The 22,711-nt window shown below is 41.8% G+C and overlaps 1 protein-coding gene and 1 long non-coding RNA gene across 3 annotated transcripts in view; one reads left to right on the top strand and one right to left on the bottom strand.

Annotated features, from left to right (window-relative positions):
• Positions 1-17,547: 17,547 nt before the first annotated feature.
• Positions 17,548-22,711, bottom strand: part of RCAN3 (RCAN family member 3) — a 30,497-nt gene continuing 25,333 nt past the window's right edge. For both annotated transcript variants that reach the window (XM_082684697.1, XM_082684698.1), the window contains exons 3-5: positions 21,286-21,459; positions 19,915-20,086; positions 17,548-18,650 (exon numbers count right to left, since the gene is read on the bottom strand). In XM_082684697.1, coding sequence (XP_082540823.1) covers positions 18,466-18,650; positions 19,915-20,086; positions 21,286-21,459 — 531 coding nt within the window. In that variant the 3' untranslated portion in view covers positions 17,548-18,465. The remainder of the gene's footprint in view (positions 18,651-19,914; positions 20,087-21,285; positions 21,460-22,711) is intronic.
• Positions 18,396-21,586, top strand: LOC309841571. The gene is made up of 2 exons (XR_014299197.1): positions 18,396-18,658; positions 21,199-21,586. It is a non-coding gene; the product is annotated as an uncharacterized lncRNA (long non-coding RNA).

Here is a 22,711-nt window from a genome sequence, read left to right as displayed (position 1 = left end):
CCCTAGTTCACCTGAGGATGGAAGCTGGTTGCTGGAACCAGCCAAGTTAGAGAGTTGGAACTTTATTGCCCCTCCCCATCCAAAGAGGGAAGAGGGGCTGGAGGTTGAATCAATCACCAATGGCCAATGATTTAATCAAGCATGCCTGTATAATGAAGCCTCCATTAAAATCCAAAAAAATAGAGTTTGGAGAACTGCCACATTGGTGAACAAGAATATGTCCCCATGCCAGGAAGGTATCACACCCCAAAATTCCAAGGGGACAGAAGCTTCTGTGCTCAGGACCCTCCTAGACTTCACCCTATATATTTATTCACCTGGCTGATCATCTGTATCCTTTAATATCCTTTTTAATAAATAGGTAACGTAGTAAGTAAACTGCCTGAATTCTGTGAGCTGCTTTAGCAAATTAATTGAGCCTGGGGAGGGACCATGGGAACCTCTGATTTATACCAGTTGGTCAGAAGCAGAGGTAACGATCTGGACTTATGACTGGCAACTGAAGGTGAAGAGAGGGAGATAATTTTGGGGGACTGAGTCCTTAACCTGTGGGATCTGATGCTAACTCCTGGTAGATAGTGTCAGAATTCAGTTAGATTATAGGACACCTATCGGGTGTTGCAGAATTGTTTGGTGTGGGGACGGCCTGCCAACACACACACATTTGGTAACCAGAAGTGTCAGAAGTAAAGAAGTTTACTGAGAGTAGAGGCGACACAAGAGTGTGTTTATCCATAAGAGAATCCATAAGTAGAGAATGAAAATGGCAGAGGCCAACTCTGACAACTATATAAAATATATGTCCGTATACTGATTAAGATTTGAAGGGAGGGGCACCTGGCTGGCTCAGTTGGTATCTTAGGTGCTTGGAGATTGAAAAATAGCAAACAGCTGCTCTGTCCATATGGAAAATACTCAAATGCACCGAGTCATTCATTCTTCTTTAGCCAAGTCATCCTTTCCTTGTTATTACTACAAACTAGCCTCCTGAGCACCTGAGATTGTACCCCGTTGGCCAGGACCGTGCAGCTCTCACTTCTCCCTTCAAAGCCTTAATCTGCTGTTTATGGCTTTTGAGATGGTTGCTAGAGGAAACCAGACAAATGCCATGTAGGATTAGAATACAATTTCAGAAGTGGGGAGAGACAAAGCACAGAGAATTGTTAATCCAGAGAAATCCAAACCCACACTAATTAATCCAGTATAAAAAAAAAAAAAAGGAAACAAACATACCTAGGCCAATTGATTTTGAAATCAATTCCTTATCTCTCAGTCAAGAGATGGAGAGAGCAGCAAGTCCGAAAGACTCAGAAATCATACTTCTTGTCTACAGGGCACACAATGTGATTTTTCATGTAGCTGTTTCCCAGATAAATGTGGACTGTGAAGTACCCAGGGATGCCATTGTGAAACTGAGTAAAGGAAAGCTCCTATGAAATGGAGAAGGGAGGCCAGCAGGGGTCGCTCTCACTTCCTACCAGAGTCCTCAGTTGCAGAGTGAGCAGGAAGAAGCCTGTACTTTATTAACCCAGCATTTGAAGGGAAGATTTTTCTCTCGGCCTGGCAACAGCCCAGCCAATGAGACTGTCACAACTCAGCCAATGAAAAGCCAGTACACTAGGAACACCCAGTTTCCTCCAAAGGGCTTCTTAATAACAACCCTTCTAGACTACCCTCCTCCCTTCCTCTCTGAGGGGGTGCTTCTCGTCTGTTCTCCAGACTTGCCTATGGTTTTGTAGCAGTTTGTGTGTCCTGAGTTACAGTTCATCTTCTGTTCCCGAGTCAGCCTATTTTGCTAGTGAAATAACGGACAGTATTATTTTTAAGGTTAACAGGATCCAGTAGAGGGAGGCATCCCTCCCCATGAGCTGCTGTTCTGCATTCAGGTTAGTTCCCATGTCAGCTCTGGGAGCATCTGAGTGATGGAGAGTAAGGGAGAGAGAGAGTTACAGTCGTATGTAACCCCTGTAAGCCACCTGATCTCTCTGGGCCTCTTTTTCATCTGTAAAAAGGCATGTTGGCCTCTTTGGCCTCTTTGGCCTCTGGGGCCTCTTCCATGGTAAGTTTGATGATCTTGACTGCCATTTTAGACGGCCAGCCTGGGTGATCACCAGCCAGCTTCCTCATTCTCATGCTACGTTTTTGGGAAGCCCCATGATTCAGTGCATTAGCACAGACCAATTGCAGGTAATTGCAAGGGAAAATTTCTGTTCCCAGAATGAAAATGTGAGGCTGTAAATTAAGCCTTTAGCGGTGAGCAGAGGCTACTCTCCCTCACCTTGGCAAGGAAACTGTACTTTATCTCAAGGGTTCTAGGAACTCTTATTGGTGGCAGCTAGCTTCCCTGCAGCTATCTCAGCTTCTGAATTCCACGTCCCCTCGTACCTCCTGGGTCCATTCTAACACCAGAGTCACCCTAGGAAGCCCGAACAAGGGCAGACAGAGCAGAAAGAACACAGAAGACGTGGTCCAATAGCTACTCCATTTACTTGCTGTGTGACCTCGGGCAGATCTTCTAACCTCCCTGGGCTTTAGTTTACTCTTCTGTGATTCATTAATTCATTCAACCAATATGTACTGAGTGCCTGCCATGTGCCAGCAGCAAATGAAGGAGAAAGGAATCCCTGCCCAGTTGAAGTTGACATTCTTACGTGGAGAAGACAAAAATAAATGAGCCAATGATAAGGCATGCTGGAGGGTGGTGAGTGCTCTGGAGAGAAATAAAGGGGAGGGGGGATAGTGATATCTGCCCACCACCCATCCACGGGTTATGATGAGGATTGAATGAGTTTTGATGCCCATAGAATTACTTCATCAAACAGTAGTGGACTATGCAACTTTAAGGAGTAATTATAATACTGCAAATGGACATTTTATTACATGATAGCATTTATAGAGATTCTAAGGGCCAGAGAATGTGGTGACCCAGGGGTCCAGATCCCAAGTCTAGGGTTGAATCATGGACTGGGGCTGGAAGGGAATGTGAACATCCTCTTGCCCAGGGGTCTCAGGCCTGGCCGTCCCTTAGAATCACCTGGGTGCTTTGGAAAACTTCTGCTGATGTCAAGGTCACCCCACTGAACCAGGAAGCAGTCATGAATGAATTGATGAAACACAGCCTTTGGTCATGGTGTCTTGGATCACCAGATAAGGGCAAATAATAAAAATTGAAGTTTTAGGTCATGTTTGGGTGGTGTGCATGATGTGCATAAGTTAACTTAATTGTCTAGATAATTCTATAAGGTAGATACTAGTATTTACTGCAATTTACAGATTAAGAAACTGGACAGGACATATCATTTGCCCAGGGTAAGCCAGATAGTCTGCTCCCAGGGGTTTCAGGCATATTCACTGTGCGTCAGCACTATGGTCGGGTTTGAACCAGAAAAAGGCTTCTCGTGACCTGTTCATCTCCATGTCTTCCGTAGCACCACGCATAATTCCCTAAAAATTTGGTCTTCATTTTTCACCATCCAACTTTGATTTAAGGTGAGATATGAGGAGTAAATTTTAAGTGTGTCTTACAAATGTACCCAAATCACTGGTGGTGTAGACACTGATCTCCACAGAATTTTATAATCTTGATGCTGAGTGACAGACAACACCAGCAACAGAGTCTTCTCTGTCACACTCAGAGCCACATGCCATACAATCAAAATCCATAATCTACATTATTTTATTACTCCCATAAATTTTAAAAATATTTTATTTATTTTGACAGCAAGAGATCACAAGTAGGCAGAGAAAGAAGGGGAAGCAGGCTCCCCGCTGAGCAGAGAGCCTGACGCGGGACCCGATCCCAGGACCCTGAGATCATGACCTGAGCTGAAGGCAGAGGCTTTAACCTACTGAGCCACCCAGGCGCCCCAACTCCCATAAATTTTTGATAAGGTAAGCCACTTTCTTTTATGGTTTCCTGGTATTGCATTTATTTAAATACTTAAAGATCCAGAGAAGAAAATAACACCACAACTTACTTTTCTTTAGATTTTCTGACTTTAGAAAATTTTACTCTCATACTTTATCCTTCCATTCTTTCTTCCCAGTGTAAATTTTTATTCGCAGGATTGCAAGACCACCGTCAGTATCAAATTCCAGAACTTTTTAAATCATTTCTAAAAAAATCCCCTGTACCCATAAGAGGTCACTATCCCCCCTCCCCACCCTTCCCCCCAGCCTTTGACAACCACTATTCTACTTTCTGTGCTACAGGCTTGCCTATTCTGGATATTTCGTATAAATGGGATCACACAACACGTGGCCTTTTGTGTCTGGCTTCTCACTTAGCGCGTTCTCAAGGTGCATCCATGGATTCTTCATTCTTCATACTCCATGGTATGGATATACCACATTATATTTATTCATTCACTGACGGATGGATGTTCCCACTTTTTGGTTATTATCTATAATGCTGCCATGAACGTCATGTAAAAGTGTTTGTGTGGGCTTATGTTTCCAATGCATGTGATAACTCTATATGTAACTTCTTGAGGAATTGCCCACTGTTTTCCAAAGCAGCTGTGCCATTATGCATTCATACCAGTAGTTCATCAATGATCATTATCTTTTTTATTTTAGCCATTTGAGTGGGTATGAAAGGGTACCTCACTGGGGTTGTGATTTACCTTTCCTTGATGACTGATGATGGTGAACGTCTATTCACACATCCATAGGCTGTTTGTTTATCTTTTTTGGAGAAATGTCTATTCAGCTCTTTGACGGTTGAATAATGTCCCCTCCCCCCATGCCAAATTCATGTCCACTTGGAACCTGTGTAGATGGCCTATATGTGAAATAGGGTCTTCGCAGATGTAATTAATGAGAGGTCATACTGGATTAGGAGGGGACCCTGAATCCAATCTGACTGTGTCTTTTTAAGAGGAGGGAAATTGAACACAGACACACACAGAGACAATGCTACACACACACACACACACACACACACACACACACACACACACACACAGAGCAAGAGAGATTGTAATGATGTTCTACAAGCCAAGGAGTGCCAAGGATGGCCAGCAACCCCCAGAAGCTGGAAGAGGGGCATGGAACAGGTTCTCCCTCAGAGCCCCAAAGAGGAACCAACCCCACTGACACCTTGATTTCAGATTTCTGTCCTCCACAAGTGTGGAAGAATGTATTTTTATTGCTGTAAGCCGTCTAGTTGGTGGTGATTTATTCTGTTCACCCTAGGAAACCATCAGTATCTCCTCTGCCCATTTTTAAATTCGATTATTTTCTTTTTATTCCCAACTTCAGCTTAGAGTCAGAGCATAAGGCATGTGACTTAATTCCTTCCTTACAGTTACGTTTTTTCAACAAGAGTTGAAAAATCAGTAATTTCATATATTTATATCATTAACTTCAAAAGCAAATTTTTGTATTTTGGTTTTAAAAGACTACATATGTACCTTTTTCTTTATGTTTATCCCCCCCAACTTGTTCTCCTATTCTTGGAATGACTTTATGTATTTATTTTTCCTTGCGATGATTTTAAACACATATTCTTTTATTTGTTAGGAAAAGTCACACAACTTGTAAGGAAACATAAGGGAGAAGAGGGAGGATGCATGTGGTCGAGTGTCTTTGAGTAAAAGGCTTTACTCTGGTCTTGGCGCTCATCCATTCATTCAGTTATACAACAAGCATCTACTGTGTGTCTTCTTAATAGATGACGAAGACATCCACTCTGCCCTTGAGCATGTATTCTGTGGGGGAAACCTGACCTATAGATAGATATTTTACCATCACTCCGAGAATTAGTTACTTCTATAGAATGAATATTTGCGACAACCCCCCCACCCAACCCCAATTCATCTGTTGAAATCCTAATGCCCAACATGATGGTACTAGGAGGTGGGGTCTTTGGGGTGATTAGGTCACAAGGGTAAGGGACTCAAGAATGGGATTAGTGTCTTCGTAGAAGAACCCTCATGGGGCTCTTCCCCATGTGAGGAGACAGCAGAAAGCTGGCCGACTGTCCTGAACTAGGAAGCTAGTCCTCACCAGACACCAGTAGTGCTGGGAACTTGATCTTGGACTTCTGGTCTCCAGAACCATGACAAGTCAATGTCTGCTGCTGATAAACACCCAGTCTATAGTATTTTGTTAAAACACCCTAAACAGAAGAAAACTGTTACCTTCCCTTTCCTAGGTTCCTTTACTAAAACTAACACATCAAATTTAGCACTAAGCTTTGAAGTTGGTAGGTCATGAGGTTGTTATCTGAACAACCTTTGAAAAAATAACAGAGTTTGTGCTTTTTTTAAAAAATATTTTTATTTATTTGACAGACAGAGATCACAAGTGTGCAGAGAGGCAGGCAGAGAGAGAGGCGGAAGCAGGCCACCCGCCAAGCAGAGAGCCTGATGTAGGGCTCCATCCCAGGGTCTTGAGATCATGACCTGAGCCAAAGGCAGAGACTTAACCCACTAAGCCACCTAGGCGCCCCCAGACTTTGCTTTTTAGAGCAGTTTTAGGTTTACAGAAAAAAGAGCAGGAAGTAGAGTTTCCATATATCCCCTTTCCACTTCCTGCTTCCCCATTAATGCCTTTAAAAAATCTTATTACCTACTTGTCCACCCTAAAAAACAGATATAAATCAAAAGAAGATAAAGACTATCCATAATTCCCTTATTCAGACAGAACTATTAAAAATATTTCAATGGGGGGCACATGGGAGGTGCAGTCAAAGCATCTGACTCTTGGTTTTGGCTCGGGCAATGATCTCAGGGTTCTGAGATGGAACCCTGAGTGGGCCTCCAGGCTCAGGGTGGAGTCTGCTTGAGATTCTCTTTCCCTCTGGCCATCCCCTCCACCAGCTCGCTCACATGCCCTCTAAAAATAAATTAATTAATTAAAAAAATTTCAGTGTCTAGCCTTCCAAACCTTCCTCTGTAAATATGGCTTTTTTAAAAGAAATGAAATACTATGATACATATTTTATAATCTAAAGCTAGCTTTATTGTACTTTTCATGTTTTTCTCTTTATTATTAGAATCCTAATTTCTTAAAAAAAGTTTTTTTAAAAGGTTTGCCATCCTGTAGAAGGGCCTGACCTATAAGCAAAACAGGATTATCTTAAGTTACCCATAACCAGGACCAAAGTACAAATGTGTTTTTTTTCCCCTGGAGCAACCATGGGAAATGCAGGGATTTATGGAATCAGAACAGGTTAAAAGACAGTCTCCCCGATTTGAGTCTTGCTTCAGGGAAAGCAAGATATTTCATCATTACATATTTCCTGATTATATTTTGGCTATAAAGCAAAGAAAAGTGTTGTCAAGAAGTAAAAAATATGAACCAATCTGGCCAGAAGAATTTTCATTGGAGGCTGACTTGGTACAGATGTGGTTTTCCTGGGACCAGCCGAGGACAGGACCTGCCTCACAGGTTAACTGTTAAGAAAAAAATGACCCACGTCAATTATTTCTCAATAAAACTAGGGGGAAAAATTACAAAAGAAGAAGAAGGAGGAGAAGGAGAAGAAGAAAGAAGAAGAAAGAAGAAGGAAGAAGAAGAAAAAAAATAATGACACAAGAAGTAAGGACGCCTTGGCAAACGTGGCCGGTCAGCATCAAGATGCCCAAACTTGACTCGCTCCCCGCAGTCCCGGCCTTTCACCGTAACCGAGTCAGTGAGCCTGGTGAGTTGTTAAATGCTACAGAAGTGGAGAGCGCCTGCGTGGCTCAGTGGGTTAAAGCCTCTGCCTTCAGCTCAGGTCATGAACCCAGGGTCCTGGAACCTGCTTCCTCCTCTCTCTCTCTTTGCCTCTCTGCCTACCTGTGATCTCTGTCAAAAAAAAAAAAAAAAAAAAAAAATCTTTAAATGCTACAGAAGTGGAGAATATGACTTGAACCTTGCAAGCTGCCACAGACAGGGTTCTCTCTGCTCTGTGACAAATTGAGTTCACCCTGTAGAGTGGGATAGAGGGAAGGAAAAGAGGCTCGTCTGCACAACCCTGTAATCCGCCCATCCTGGGAGCGGTCTCCAACTACAGTTCTGTGAACGTCAACACCCTTGGGTGACTGGGTCATTTCCACCTAATCTTCTAGGTGCCTGATAAGTAAATCCCAGAACAAAAAGCAGCCAATATCTTTGACACTGGGAGAAGGTGGAACTGCTAAACCAACGCCCAGGGGCTGCTTCTCATTTGCAAAGGAGAAGAAATCTCCCTTCCAGACTTTCCAACAGTTGCCAGAAATTTCTAATGATAGTCTGGGAAGTGACCAAAGTTATCAAGGAATTAATAGAAAATGAGTAAATTTGTCCCTGAAAGGTCTTCTATTCACAGGATTCATTCAGGCAACTTCCAAGAAATCATTTTTGGTCTGATTACCTCTTTTGGGGCCAAGAGGCCTGGTAAAATCTCCTAGGACAGAAGATTATATAATTTTCCACTAAAGATCTCAATTATTTGAAAAACACATCAAAGGAAGACAGTACCAGGCCAAGGATGAACTTGATTACTTCTTCAAAGCAAAAGGAAATGACTGTAGAGTCGAACCACATGCAGAAGAGTGATGATAGGTACATTTTCCCCCTCCACATGGGAGTATATTTCATAAAGAATCTACATAACTTAGATGGAGAAAGAACTTATGTATATGCACCTACCAACAGAACTGGTGGTACGTGGTGTTTTTCTGAAATATTTATCCAAAAAGGCATAAACTCACCAATAAAATCCAGATTTCACCTAAAAAAATCACAGCAAAATATTTTCTTCTAAAGCAGTAAGAGAGAAAAATAACACACAATTTTAAACTAATGTAGACTCCAGGGAGGAAAGAGAAGGAGGTATTAATAGTTTTTTAATGACCAGAGAAAGATTATAGAAAGTCTAATAGTAAATCAGACTTCTCAGTTCAGAGCACATTATCATCACTGATGCATATGAGATGCCTCTCATATGTGCTCATGTGTGTTTAATGTATATCATTTTACCATGTATTCTTGTACCATGCACTACTCTGTATTTTATGTAACGCAAGTGTTACACATATCTCACACACATCTCACTGATTACTTTTGTCCCTCAGGTCTATTTTTAAGATCCATCCATGTAGCTGGGTATATGGCGACTCCGTGGTATTGTTCTCCATAGTTCAGTTTCCCAGGAGGGGACACCAGCTTGCTTCCGTAAATAATGATGAAATAGACATTCTCATCGTGTCTCCTGATGGACCTGAGAATGCGTTTGGGATATTCCTGGGATATAAATATATATACATAAATAAATACATAAATAAATGTGTGTGTGTGTGTGTGTGTGTGTGTGTGTGTGTGAGTGTGTGTGTGTTCATTCATTCATTCCAGGAGCAGAGTTTTTCAGTTAGAGATCTCTTCTTACTGATATGGTTTACTGCCAGATAGTAACTAAACCAGTCTACACTCTCTAGTAACTAAACCAGTCTACACTCTCGCTTGTGTTACATCAGGTGTCCTATACTCCTACCCTTTGTCTATACTGGGCATTATTCGCTTTTTACATTTTTGAGGCTCTAATAGGTATAAAGTGGCATCTTGTTGCATTAATCACACTAATTGGATTACTGGGTTTGAATGTCTCTCCAAGGCTCACTTTGCTTTTCTGTCAATTGCGGCTCATAGCCTTAAGCCATTTTCCTATTGGGCTGCTTTGGATTTGCCCAACTCTCTTGTATATTATGGTTATTTATCCCATATTAAGACTGCAAATATCTTCTCCCTGTTATCTGTCAACATTTGTCTGTGGTATTCTTCATGGACTCTAAATTGTTCATTTTGATATAATCAAATTACGACCATATAGCTTATGCTTTTTAAAGTTTTGTCAAGTCTCTCCCTTCCTCTAGGTCACAAAGATATTCTCCTTCAAACCATTTTAACTCTGTAGTTTTACATTTTGTATTCATCTTTTTAAAAAAAATTTATTTATTTGACAGATAGAGATCACAAGCAGGCAGAGAGGCAGGCAGAGAGTGGGGGGGGGGGGAGAGCAGGCTCTCCATGGCGCAGAAAGCCCGACGTGGGGTTCGATCCCAAGACCCTGGGATCATGAGCGGAGCCAAAGGCAGAGGCTTTAAACCACTGAGCCACCCAGGTGCCCCCCCCCCTTTAAAAAGATTTTTCTTTATTTGACAGACAGAGATCACGAGTAGGCAGAGGCAGGCAGAGAGGGAGAGAGGGAAGCAGCTCCTCGCTGTGTAGGGAAACAGATGCAGAGCTTGATCCCAGGACGCTGAGATTGTGACCTGAGCTGAAGGCAGAGGCTTAACCCACTGAGTCACCCATGCACCCCTGTATTTCAGTCTTTAACCCATCTTGGAGTCCAGCTCTGTATGGAGTGTTTGATGGGGAGCCCAGTTTTATTGACATACATATACTAAGCCCATTTTCCCAACACCATTGACTAGGCAGTGTAGCCTTTCTCTGTTTATTTACGATGGCTCTTTATTGTACATTTAATTCCCTGGTATAGACGTGGGTGGTCTCTACTCTTTTAAAAAAAAATTATTTGACTTTTCTTGATTAAACTCATGTGAGTTTGTAGGTTGTTTTAGGACTTGGCAGGACAAGTCCTCCATCTTTTTTCTTTTTAAGGTTTTCTTAACTTCTTGTTTCTTTATTCTTCCATCCAAGTATTAGAATAAGTTTAATGAGCATTGTGTAAAAAATATAGCTGGAAAATTGACAGAGATTCCAATGCATTTATAATTTGGGAAAAAAATTTGACATTCCTAAAAGCATGTACTTAAATTATCCAAGTCCGTATTATAGTTTGAAAGTTTGTTTATGCTGACATTTTGTTCTAATTACGAATGTTATCTTATTGCTACTTATATTTTGGTCATTCATGGTATAAGGAAATGTTACTGATTTTTCTAAGTTATTCCTGTATTTGACAACTTTGCTGAGCTTTTATAGATTCTAATAATTTTAACAACTTGGTTTTCCCATTTATTAAATCAGGAAGGCTCCTTCTGATGCCCATCTCATAGTTCTCTTGCTTAGAAAAATGAATAAAGAAATTTTAATTCACAGACCGATCCTTCAGTCAGGCCCTAAGATTTTAGAATGTTTCTGTAAATGTTCATAGAGTAGCAGTACAATGAAATGCTTCTCGGCAAAAGGGCTCCATAGCTAATTGGATTTGATAAAAACTATATCCTACTGGAGACACAGAATGCACAAATTAAAAAGGTCTGAGGAACACTGCAATACAGAAACCGTTCAACTTTTCCAAACATTTCAACCACAAGCTTTTCCCAAATAACATTGTTATCTAAATACCTACTCCGCAAATTACTTATATGTACACCTTCTATGTCTCCAAAGACTGGGGGCTGTTTGGCAAGATTTGAGATGTTGCCTGTGTGTGTAAGAATTTTAATCCTTTCTCCTTCTAGATTCGAACTATACCGTGATGTGTTCAGAGAAGGCAGAGGGAATTTCGGCTCAGTCCTGCTTTCTAGTTTAGCATGTGTCTTCATGGTAACTGGACTCTGACACATACACTGTGGGCATTTAACTTTTAAGTCGGGCTATTTTAATGAAGCAAATTACTTAAACCTTTATTCTTGTATTTTTCTATTCTGCATTCAAAAAATCATTTTATCCTCAGGTTATGAGCGGCGGTTCCACAACTTCCTGTTTCAGCCCAGGAATCCTCAGCTCAAGCGCAACTTTATGCCAAGACCCATTGGGCATGAGAATGGTGCAGGAGGGCTTGAAGCCAGGTGCAAGGTCCCCGTGACCTGGAGTCCAGCTCCCCCTGGAGGCAGCGCCAAGGAACACAGCTTGGAAAAGCATCTTGTTAAAGGAGAAATGTCCCCGGAGGTTACTCCATCTCAGTGCAGCTGAAACAAAGAAAAGACTGACAATTCTGAGAACCTTTGAATCCCAATACGTTTCTCCTGAAAAATGAAAGATTTCAGTTTAATTAAGTAGTGGAGCAGGGTCCACCTGGGATGGAGGCAGGAAACTATGTTTCTAGTCCCTGGTTAGCTACCATCCAGATGTGTGAATTTGGCAATGCCTCCTAGGACATTTACTTGTAAAGGTGCCTGTGGGGAGGTCCCAGGATAGACGGGTGTTTGGGACTGCGCTGTTGAGTTCTCACGGTGGGGCGGGGGATGGGGGCGTGTTGGGAGGTACCCTCTGGGTCCCCACGTCTCCCTCACCCTCTTCAAAGGGAGCAGATGCTTACCTTTTTGTTGGTAAAGTATGTCAAACTTTATGTAAGATTTCATTTGAACAACAAATAGAGTTCTATGGCATAAACATAAGTATATGTTAAAAAAAAATCACTGCATAGATAACTTTTCAGTCATTTTTAGCTTCAATACTCGGATTTGGAGTTTGTTTTTTTTTTTTTTTTAAACCGAGAGAAAATAAGCCTTTACCTGGAATGAATCATTTTTTACCGAGGATAAACTGGGATAAAAACTTTTCTTGCTAAAGAACCCAAACCATGGTGGTTGTTTCCTGAGCTGGCAGGGAGTCGCCACCTTTGGCACCAATGCAGGTCCCTAAGAACACCCACCCACCTGGAATCCAGTTAAAGGAACAAACATCATTATTTCCCTTTTCTGTCTTTTTTTTGGGCTGTTACCTAAATGTAAATGATATTTATTGAAAATACTACAAAGAACTCAATTCAGCGGACTGATTTAAAAAAAAAAACAACCCTAATTTTATTTTTATTAGCTTTAAAAACAAAACTTGTTACAAGTAATCACAAGGATTCCAAAAAAAAAAAAAAAATTACATTCTGCTTTCATTGCTTTGCAAGGACGAGGAACATTTAAATGTCCTAAAAATACAGGAGAGCCAAAGTCGACAAATAACGACCTACTACAAACTATGGATTGTTACATCAGGCACACTAAAACACGGAATACATATATATGTATATATATATAAATTACTATCCAGGTTTTTGAAGTACAGTGAATATTCACTACAATTTATAGTACCAGAAAAGCAATGTTCCCCCAGAATATAACACAAGATCACAAACATGTTCAGATAAAATAATAAATTCACCTCCTGGCTTCAATGAAGAGAGAAGGGTAACGAGTGAAAAACTTTCCTTCAAGTTGGAGGACATGCACGATACAGCAGAAATGGAGACGGCTTCTCTCTGGGGTCCCCACCTCAGGGGAGAGAAGCAGCAGGCAGAGGATGGCAGCAACAGAATTAGCTGCCTCGGTCTCTCTCCTCAGTCCCCAGTTGGAATTAGGAAGACTGGGGACTGCATGGGAAACGATATGGAAAAACACAATTTCTCTGCATAGATCGAGATCTTCCGGATAACAAGAAAGAACATTCAGTCAAAGTTACGCAGGGACGCCTGCAGGACACTGTTTTGCTTCAAAAGGAAAACACAGGTCACAAGATAGATCACACACGCCTAATTTAGTAAAAGTTCCTTGTGCTTTTGTTTCAATGGATGGAGACACTTTGATTCGCCCCAAGGTTAGTTCTTCTTAACCTTGGCTGGAAACTTCTATTTGGAACAGGACCATGTTTATCATCTTTTTGGTCAGTAAAACCTAGTAGTTGTCACCTTCTGTTGCTTTGCCGCTTGTGTGTTCGGTATTAGTAACAACACTCTTCAAGTTATTAACATTTCCCCTGACTCCTGGGGGAGAGACACAACGGCATTCCAGGGAAGATGTTCCCGTGAACCCACCCCGAGGGGAGGCTATAAAACAAATGGGTATTTATTAAACTGTTGAACAAGGTTCATAAACTCATAAACGTATTCTCTAAGTTCATTTAACGTTTTAAAAAGTGAGTTTCTGTAACAATGGACTTCCCTCCTCAACGAGGAGGCAACTAATTCCCTCATCGGTTGTTCCTTTATATTGTCACATTTGTAAGTACTTTGTTGGCTTTTGTGCAGGAGGACATAAAGGCCAGTGTGTGGACAAGGAGCACAGTGAGTGGGCAAAGGAAGGCCGACCAAGTTCACCCACGCGACAGGTGTGAAAGTCTATGACTCCAGAGAAAAGAGAGACACCAGCACACGGGGAACCTTGATGCACCAAAGAATTTCAAAAATTTTCCGCTGCTTAATTATGTCTGAGATCTCCCTCTTTAGAATAAAGCTATGGTCTGGATAAGAGTCTATATAGAAACACGAAGCACAGGTCCATCTTCAATCTTTCCCAGAGCTCTGTTTTACAAACGGAGTGCCGGGGTCATTCCACTGCAAACGATTTCCAAATCCTAGGGGATCTCAGGCTCCTTTTTTTTTTTTTTTAAATTTTAAAAAAAGATTTTATTTATTTATTTGCCAGACAGAGATCACAAGTAGGCAGAGAGGCAGGCAGAGAGAGAGGAAGGGAAGCAGGCTCCCTGCCGAGCAGAGAGCCCGATGCGGGGCTCGATCCCAGGACCCCGGGATCATGACCTGAGCCGAAGGCAGAGGCTTTAACCCACTGAGCCACCCAGGAGCCCCAATCTCAGGCTCCTTGCTCTATTAGACTCACATCTCGGGTCTGACTACTTGTAATTTAATCTCACTACTACTAAACTCTAGGAAAGCCCCATAAACACGATTGCTGGCTACCAAAATAACATTATTTAAGTAGATTCCAATCCCAACAGTACAATGATAACAAAAACACAGAACATGGAACATTAATTTCATTCAAGAGACTGCTAAGTCACCGCAGTCATCAGCTTTCTCTTCTTCGCTGTATCCCTCCAGGGGAAATAGAATTCTTTCCCCCTTTTTCATCTATTTTCTTTTCTTCTTCTTCTTATTTATTTGTCTATTTTCTTTTTAATTTTTTTTTAACTTATTTGACAGACAGAGATCACAAGTAGGCAGAGAGGCAGGCAGAGAGAGAGGAGGAAGCAGGCTCCCTGCTGAGCAGAGAGCCTGATGCGGGTCTCAATCCCAGGACCCTGAGACCATGACCTGAGCCGAAGGCAGAGGCTCAATCCACTGAGCCACCCAGGGGCTTGTCTTGTCTATTTTCTTATGACAGAGATTCATAGCTTCTGAGAGGCCGGTGCAAAAAGAAAGGAGAAAAAAAGCCTAGCGCAGGAGCTGGAATGCCAACCCAGTCCCTGTGGCCTTTGAAGTAAGACGCCTCATCTTCATTTTGTCATCTGTGTAGATGGATGTAGAAGGAGTAGACTACATCACCTTCAGCACCATGATTGAGATTCTGAGGAAATCTAAACTCTTCACTTTTTTTTTTTAAAGATTTTAAAAGATTTTTTAAAGATTTTTTTAAGATTTATTTATTTACTTGACAGAGCTAGCACAAGTGGGGGAGTGGCAGGCGGAGTGAGCAGCAGACCCCCCCACTGAGCAGGGAGCCCGACACGGGACTTGATCCTGGGACCCAGGGATCTATCACAATATTTTGAAGAGATGGAGTTGCTGTGAGTGGGAAACAAAAGGGCTATTTTCTAGAAGGACGGTGCTGCTCCTGCCCTGCCTCCTGGCAGCTCTGATTCAAACACACCATGCTCTGTTTAAGCCTTTATGGGGAACGTAAAACTTCTGGGCTCTCAATTCTGTGGCTAGGTTGAGTGTATAAGTGTGTAGAAGCAAAATGTAGGAAGATGAGTTTGCTTTCCTCCTGACATTCAGCTCCCCAAGGCTTCAAGGGAACTGTTTTTAGTGATTCTTAGTATCTTCAACTAGTTGATGCTCACACAAGCACACTTTATAAATGGGCCTATTTTAAGTGCTAGGATTTTCTTACTCTTCATGTATGCTTTTTCCCTAACACAAAACATCATCTTCTTTCCTCACACTGCTCTAAGGAATTTGATTCCCAAGATGAAGTTATGATTTCTGAGGAGAACACGGCTACTATACTATCAGGGTTAAGTCTGAGTAATAACTCAATTTCCAAAAAGAAAAACATAGCTAAACTTATTTAAGGAACTTTAAAAAAGCACACAAGACTCACCTCTTATAAGATGGTTACATGAGCTGGATAGAAAGTAGCTAAGAAAGGACAGAGTCCCTATGTAATACTTGCTGAGATCCTGGTTGATTTCACCAAATTAAAAAGTTAATGGGCATTTAGTACTTTTCCTTTTATTTGAGTTCACCTTACGGAAATAGTATACTAGAAAGAATGAAAATATTAATGTTCTCCACTCAGTAAAGTTTAATATATGTATATATTAAATAATATATATTTTGTATTTAATATATATTTATTTTGGTTTAAGTTTTTCTTCAACTTATTTAATACTGTAAAAAAAAAAAATACAGAGAGAGGCACCTGCATGGCTCAGTGGGTTAAGGCTCTGCCTTCAGTTCAGGTCATGATCCCAGCCAGGGCCCTGGGATTGAGCCCTGTGTCTGGCTCTCTGCTCAGCGGGGAGCCTGCTTCCCCCTCTCTCACTGCCTGCCTCTCTGCCTACTTGTGATCTCTGTCAAATAAATAAATAAAATCTTTAAAAAAATACAGAGAAAAAGAAAAATCCAGGTAATTTGCACTGCTTGACTTTAAAAACAGGTTATGTAAGGTCGGGACAAACTATTCTTTAATTGGAAGGAAGACCATGAACGCCAATCTAATAATAAGACATCATGAATTTTGATCACTTAGAAAATTATAGTTAATAAATAGTACCTAAAAGGAAAATTTTAAATCCTCAACTGTTGAAAATACATACATTTCCTGATTTACAGGGTCCATTCTGCAAATGATATACATTTTGATATATATATCAAATGATATCAAATATAGTATCAAATGCTATATATTTTCTTATCTAGTTAGTGCAACCAGATAAGATCAAACACTAGCAAAGGGGTGAATTTAGAGTGCAAAGTAAATTTATTAAGTGGTTGTCAGTTAAGCTGCCAAATGATGATCTGAATTTAATACACTGCTTATGGAATCATATTTAATACACTGCTTATGGAATCAGAGGCTGAGTGGGGGTAGGCACATATAAATAGGAGAGCTTATCATCTCAGATTATTTGAGGGCAAGGAAAAATAGAAAAGTTTTTTTGGGCAATATGGTTTAAGTCCTCAGAAATACATTCTACCATAATAAGAACCTCCAAACCACGAAACATGCTACCAAAAATGGGACGGACACCATGGCGTGAATTTCTGCATTTTTCCTTCTGGGTAGTTTGCTTTATGAGTCCAAACTCCTATGTACAGCCCCTCCACACACATCTTGGGGAGCTCCAGACATGTGACATACAGAGAAGACAGCACAGCAATCACAGATCAGCAGAGCCCTCCGACCAAAACCAAGTTTTCTTCACTATGAGACTTTTCTACAAAGGGACTGCCAAGTCTGAACAGACCACAGAAAGGAAAAGATGCTTGTTTCTGCTTCAGGAGCCTCAACCATCCACTCCTGAAACACAAGTGAGGAACAGTTCTGTTTTAGGGAAAAGGCCAACTGTCAGCCAGGGTAAAGTATTGCACCAAAAACAAGGTCTGATGAATGGAATGATCTCGATTTCCCACATCTTTCCCGGATTCATAGAAAAAGAGTATGTGTGCCTTTCTTTTTCAGAGCAAACTGGAAAATGTTTCAATCGACAATTAAAAAATGGTCTTCAGAGAATCTTATTTATTACATTTTCCAATTTACCATCCCTGAATGACACACACAAAATGTATAACATTAAAAAACTCAACTGGTGGCTGAGGACAGTTGGGGATGCCATGGGCTAGCACACGGTCACAGACGGCAGATCGTGGTGGCCCCAGGGGTTATCATCAGTCAGACTTACGGGTGGCCTGTCCAGCTTCCAAAGTGGCAGTTCTCTGGGAGGGACGACACATCAGGGACAGTGGTCTGTACAGCACTTTCCTCTTTCAAGCAAGAGTAACAGGGAAGAGAGTCACCTGCACACAGATTTGTGCCACTTGGGTCCAACGGTCAAAGAGAATTTGGCATTTTCTCCCCAAAGCTAAAGAAAAAAACAACGCGAGAAAAACGACTCCCTATGAATTAGTCTAGATTTCAGATCTCTTCTCGCGCATCAAAAATTTCATGTTGAATAACCACATTTGATCAACAGATAGAGTCGCTGGGAGCTATCATACCATTACTGAATGCCCATATTAGATTTTGAAGGTCGTGAGATTGTTTTTTGAGGTCATGAAAATGGCACTCGGAGACTACAGCTTTAGTTTTTGGGGACCCCGTGGTATATGGAATCAGGGAAATGAACATTGCTGGAGAAAGCCAGGAATTAGACACACTTCCTACTGCTTAAAAAATGGTCAAAGTTGCAACATGTTGAGGGCTAATCCTTTCCTTTAAAGTGCTGTTCAGAATCTCTGTGAAAAGGTGTGACAGGTAAAGTCATCTGCTACTCTCTAGGCCGTGTCTGCAGCCGGTGGGGGGCAGTGGCGACACCCAGCCTCCCCTCCACACAGGCTGAGCAGCGCTGTGCCAGGGAGGACACGGACCTCCAGGGCGGGGCCCCGGGGGGCAGCGGCGTGCACCCCAGCCAGACCCCTCACAGCGCCCCATCGAAGGTCTGGGGCTCACTCAGTGCTGCGGCTGGAGGTTCGGGGCGCCTCGTCTGGGTAATTTTCTGTTTGGGGTTTTTTGTTTCTTCTTCCTCTTCAGTTTCACTTTCGCAGACGTGAACCACCACGCTTGGCGTGGACTCCGTTCCTGCGTGGAGCTCGTATTTCTCTCCTGGGGAGGTAAGCGGCAGAAAGAGGGGTTGGTGTCTCAAAACTCTGTTCTACTTGTATTCTAATTGCTGCTGATTGGCTTTTAAATCCTATGTCAGAGCACTGTGCTTTGGCCTTAGAGATCTGATTCTGCAAGGTTCTTACACAGTTTTGTCCTTTGAAGAAATGAGCTGGTGCGAAGGACTGACATGTCGGGAGGTAAAATGGAAATGCTAATTACTGTTCTACGGATGGTGTGAGTGAACCCGCTCAACTCCAGAACGGTTTCAGTTTTCCCTCGGGAGACACCTGTACGGTTCCAGGCAGCCATCTTGTGGTTGCAGGACCGCACACATCCATGACATTGCTCTGACCTGTACGCAAACACCAAGCCACCTCCCCTCCCCTCAAAATGCCTCTTGTATCCCCTTCTAAGAGACATAATGTTACTGTAGGTGGACAACTAGTCTGAATCAGCCCGGTACTGAGTTTGTACATTATATTAAAGGGATGAGAGAAATCAAGGAGAAGAAAAAGAAGAAGAAATGAACAAGAACTCTAAGAGAAGGATAGGGAAGGAGTAATATAGTATTGCCACCAGTTCCTTGAAATGAGTATTCAGTGGAGAAGTGTGTCTGGTACGTTGATGGGAGGTGGGAGAAGGTCATTAACATTTCACTAGGCTGTGTCCTAGAAGGATGTATAGTGGCTTAAATTGTGGTTATGTTTATTGAGTATCACATTTAAGTCTTATTAACCACACTGAAAGGTAGCTATTATGACTGGTATTTTATTTATTTAGATTTTTTAAAAAATCTTATTTATTTATTTGACAGACAGAGATCACAAGTAGGCAGAGAGAGAGGAAGGGAAGCAGGCTCCCTGCTGAGTAGAAAGCCCGATGCGGGGCTCGATCCCAGGACCCTGGGATCATGACCTGAGCTGAAGGCAGAGGCTTTAACCCACTGAGCCACCCAGGCGCCTCTATGATAGGTATTTTATGAGAAAACGGGCTCAGAACCTGAAGCTAAGTAACTTGCTCAAGATCACAAAGTTAGCGACTCTTGGTCTCTGGGTTGTGGGTTCGATCACCACACTGGGTGTAGAGAGGACTTAAAAAAAATCACAAAGTTCCAACACTAGAGTTGGAACCCAGGTTTGTGTGACTTTATCCTCCACTCTGATCATGCTGCCATTGGTTGGCTAGAATGCCAATCGCCGAGTGTGGTCTTTAATACAAAAGTTTCTTGGGAGGGGGAAAAATAGGGAAGGTAAGAGTTTATTACCTGGTCCCAGTTTGGAAACTGCACAGAGTAAGTCATAGTTTATAACAGGCGTGGCGTCCTCCCCCTGCTTCCACCCCACAGGCGGGGAGGCGGGCGGGGAGATGAGGAACTGTTTGACGGGCTGCGGCGGCAGTAAATAGGACTTGTGCCGAGTTTCGCCGGACATCTGGACCTGCGGGCAAGGAGAGTCTCAAAATCAGCGCGTGACTGGGCTGTTTCTTCATTTTCATTGTGAGGCTAACTGTGACCTCTTTGGAGAAAATGAAAGCATTTTCCCTGGCAGCCTGCATCTCCGGGCGGCCGGAGCTGGGTCTGTGTGGCCGACCACCCAGTGCAGCGCCCGAGCCCCCCGGGGGGTCAGTAAACCCCAGCCCAGTGAGAACCTGAACCCGTAAGGAGATGAACAAACACTGAATGGTACTAAACCTGAATCCCAACTTTACTTACCTATTTTCTGAATTCCAGTTTTAAAACAAATTAGGTTTTACTGTTTCCCTCTCAAGCAGCTCTAACAAGAAACATCCTGACAACTTACATTTATATTTTCATTTGGAGCATGAGAAACGGACAAACCTCCTTTTTCAAATTTGAAAGCTAAGCCCAAATACTTGGTTGAAAATAAAATACCGCACTTAATAAATGAGTCAAGGTCGAATGCCTCTAGATCATCAATTCTTTGGAGGAGAAACTGGTTTACCAGAGCGACCCAGCAGGATCCAGATAGTAAGCAGAGCGGATTGGCGGAAACCCGCAGGCTCTTCTGCAACTGCAAAGGGCCAGCCTTTCTGCGGTGCCGGGTCCCTGGTCAGCCCCAGGCTAGCAGCTATTTTCAGTGGGGGCGACCCAACTTCAGCGACTATTTTCTCAATTCTCCCAAAGCTGTTACATCCCAAATGCCCTTCTAGACGCACAGGAGGGAAGTCAGCTCACTAATCTTTTTTTTTTTTTTTTAAATTTAAATTCAATTAGCCAACACATAGTACAGGATGAGTTTTTGATGTAGTGTTGAATGATGCATTCGTTGCGTGTAATACCCGGAGCTCATCAGGTCAGGTGCCCTCCTAATGCCCCTCCCCCAGTTACCCCGTCTTGAGGAGTTAGGGCTTCACCCTTACAGAACCCCAGTGCAGAAAAGCTGCCAGAAAGATGAATTCCTTTAACGTTTAGCATAAGCACAACAAAGTCAGGAAGGCAAATATCCTTAATATTTATATATCCGTAAAATAAAGAAAATATGTTATATGTTTTTACATCCCTTGCTGACTGGGATTGTTTATTTCAAAGACTTCTGATATACTCATCAAGAAAACGGAGGATGGAGGGTCATTCGGGATGGAGAAAAGAGGTTGAGAGAACCGCATGGTGAGGCACCTGTGCAAAATACAGCTTCAGCTTCTTCCCGTTGAAGTCTGTTTCATTGAGTTCTATTCGTGCTCTTGCTGCTGCTTCTGGTTTGCTGAAGTTTATTCTGACTCTCCGAAAGCTCTTAAACAACTGAAATGTCACCTGGTCGTCATAGATAGTGAAAAGTGCTTCAAATCTCTCCTAAAAATTAAGGTTTAATAAATGAACAGTTTAGAAAACGGAATGTAACAAAACAGACCTAAGAAAATTCTCAGTACCTTGAGAAATACTCTTTAGGCTTGCCCATGGTAACATAATAAAGGAATCTTTATTGGTTTATTTGTTTTTGGTTTCTGCGAAGATCCTTCAACTATTTGTTGATACCGAGGTAGAAATAATTTGTTAACGTTTCTCAATTTGAATATTTTCCTACTGCTTTGCAACATTTCTCCTGTTTGACAAAATATAAAAAGATTTGTGATCAAATATGTATTCTTCTAATGTTCAGATATCCCTTATAATTCAGAAAACATCATCTGCTTAAAAATTATATTATTTTTGCTCATTCATTAAAAAAATACATATTAAGCAGCCGACTGCATGTCAGACATTTACATTAAGTGCTGGGCTTCCAACGTATCACAAGCTGCTTCAAAGGAAGGTGAACAGATCAAGTCTGTTTTTATTTATTATCTCTATGTATTAAAGTAATATGGACAAATACATATTAGAGATATAGTAAGGACTTTGACATGGCACTTCAGTTCTTAAAAATAAATGTGCACAGGTAAATGTATTAAATCCTAATAATTATTAACACTTCTAGGTATATTTCAGTTTCCTCGGCATCCATTTCAAAGATGGTTGGCTTTGTCACTCTTAAAAAAAAATTAGAATTGAGACTTTGTGAAACTGCGTTTCATTTAATTCTTGGCAGATGCTAACATTTTGAATATTAAGTGAGTATAAAAATTCCCACAGGAGATGGTTAAGAAATGTCAACCCTGAGGGGCACCTGGGTGCAGTAGGCTAAGGATCCGACTCTTGACCTACCTCAGGTCATGGTTTCAGGGTCATGAGTTCAAGCCCTGTGTTATGAGTACAAGCCTACTTAAAAGGAAGGAAGGAAGGAAGGAGGAAAAGGAAGGAAAAGGAAGGAAGGGAGGCAGAAAGAAAGAAGGGAAGAGGGAGGGAAAAGAAAAGAGAAGAGAGGAAAAAAAGAAAAAAGAAAAGAAAAATATCAGTACTGAAGGCAGAGGAAATGGAAAGTAGGGAAGAACGAATTAAGCATGGTTTATGTTAGTATTCTGTCATTCTGTACATTAGTTGCCCTTGCTGAGGGTAAAGGACCATGTATTTATTCCTAATTCCCACAACAACGAATTTCTTAAAAAGATTTTATTTATTTGACAGAGATCACAAGTAGGCAGAGAGGCAGGCAGAGAGAGAGAGA

The sequence above is a fragment of the Mustela nivalis genome, assembly GCF_964662115.1.
Source record: "Mustela nivalis genome assembly, chromosome: 10".
In the NCBI taxonomy this organism is placed as follows: Eukaryota; Metazoa; Chordata; class Mammalia; order Carnivora; family Mustelidae; genus Mustela; species Mustela nivalis.
This window is presented reverse-complemented; position numbering and strand designations above follow the sequence as displayed.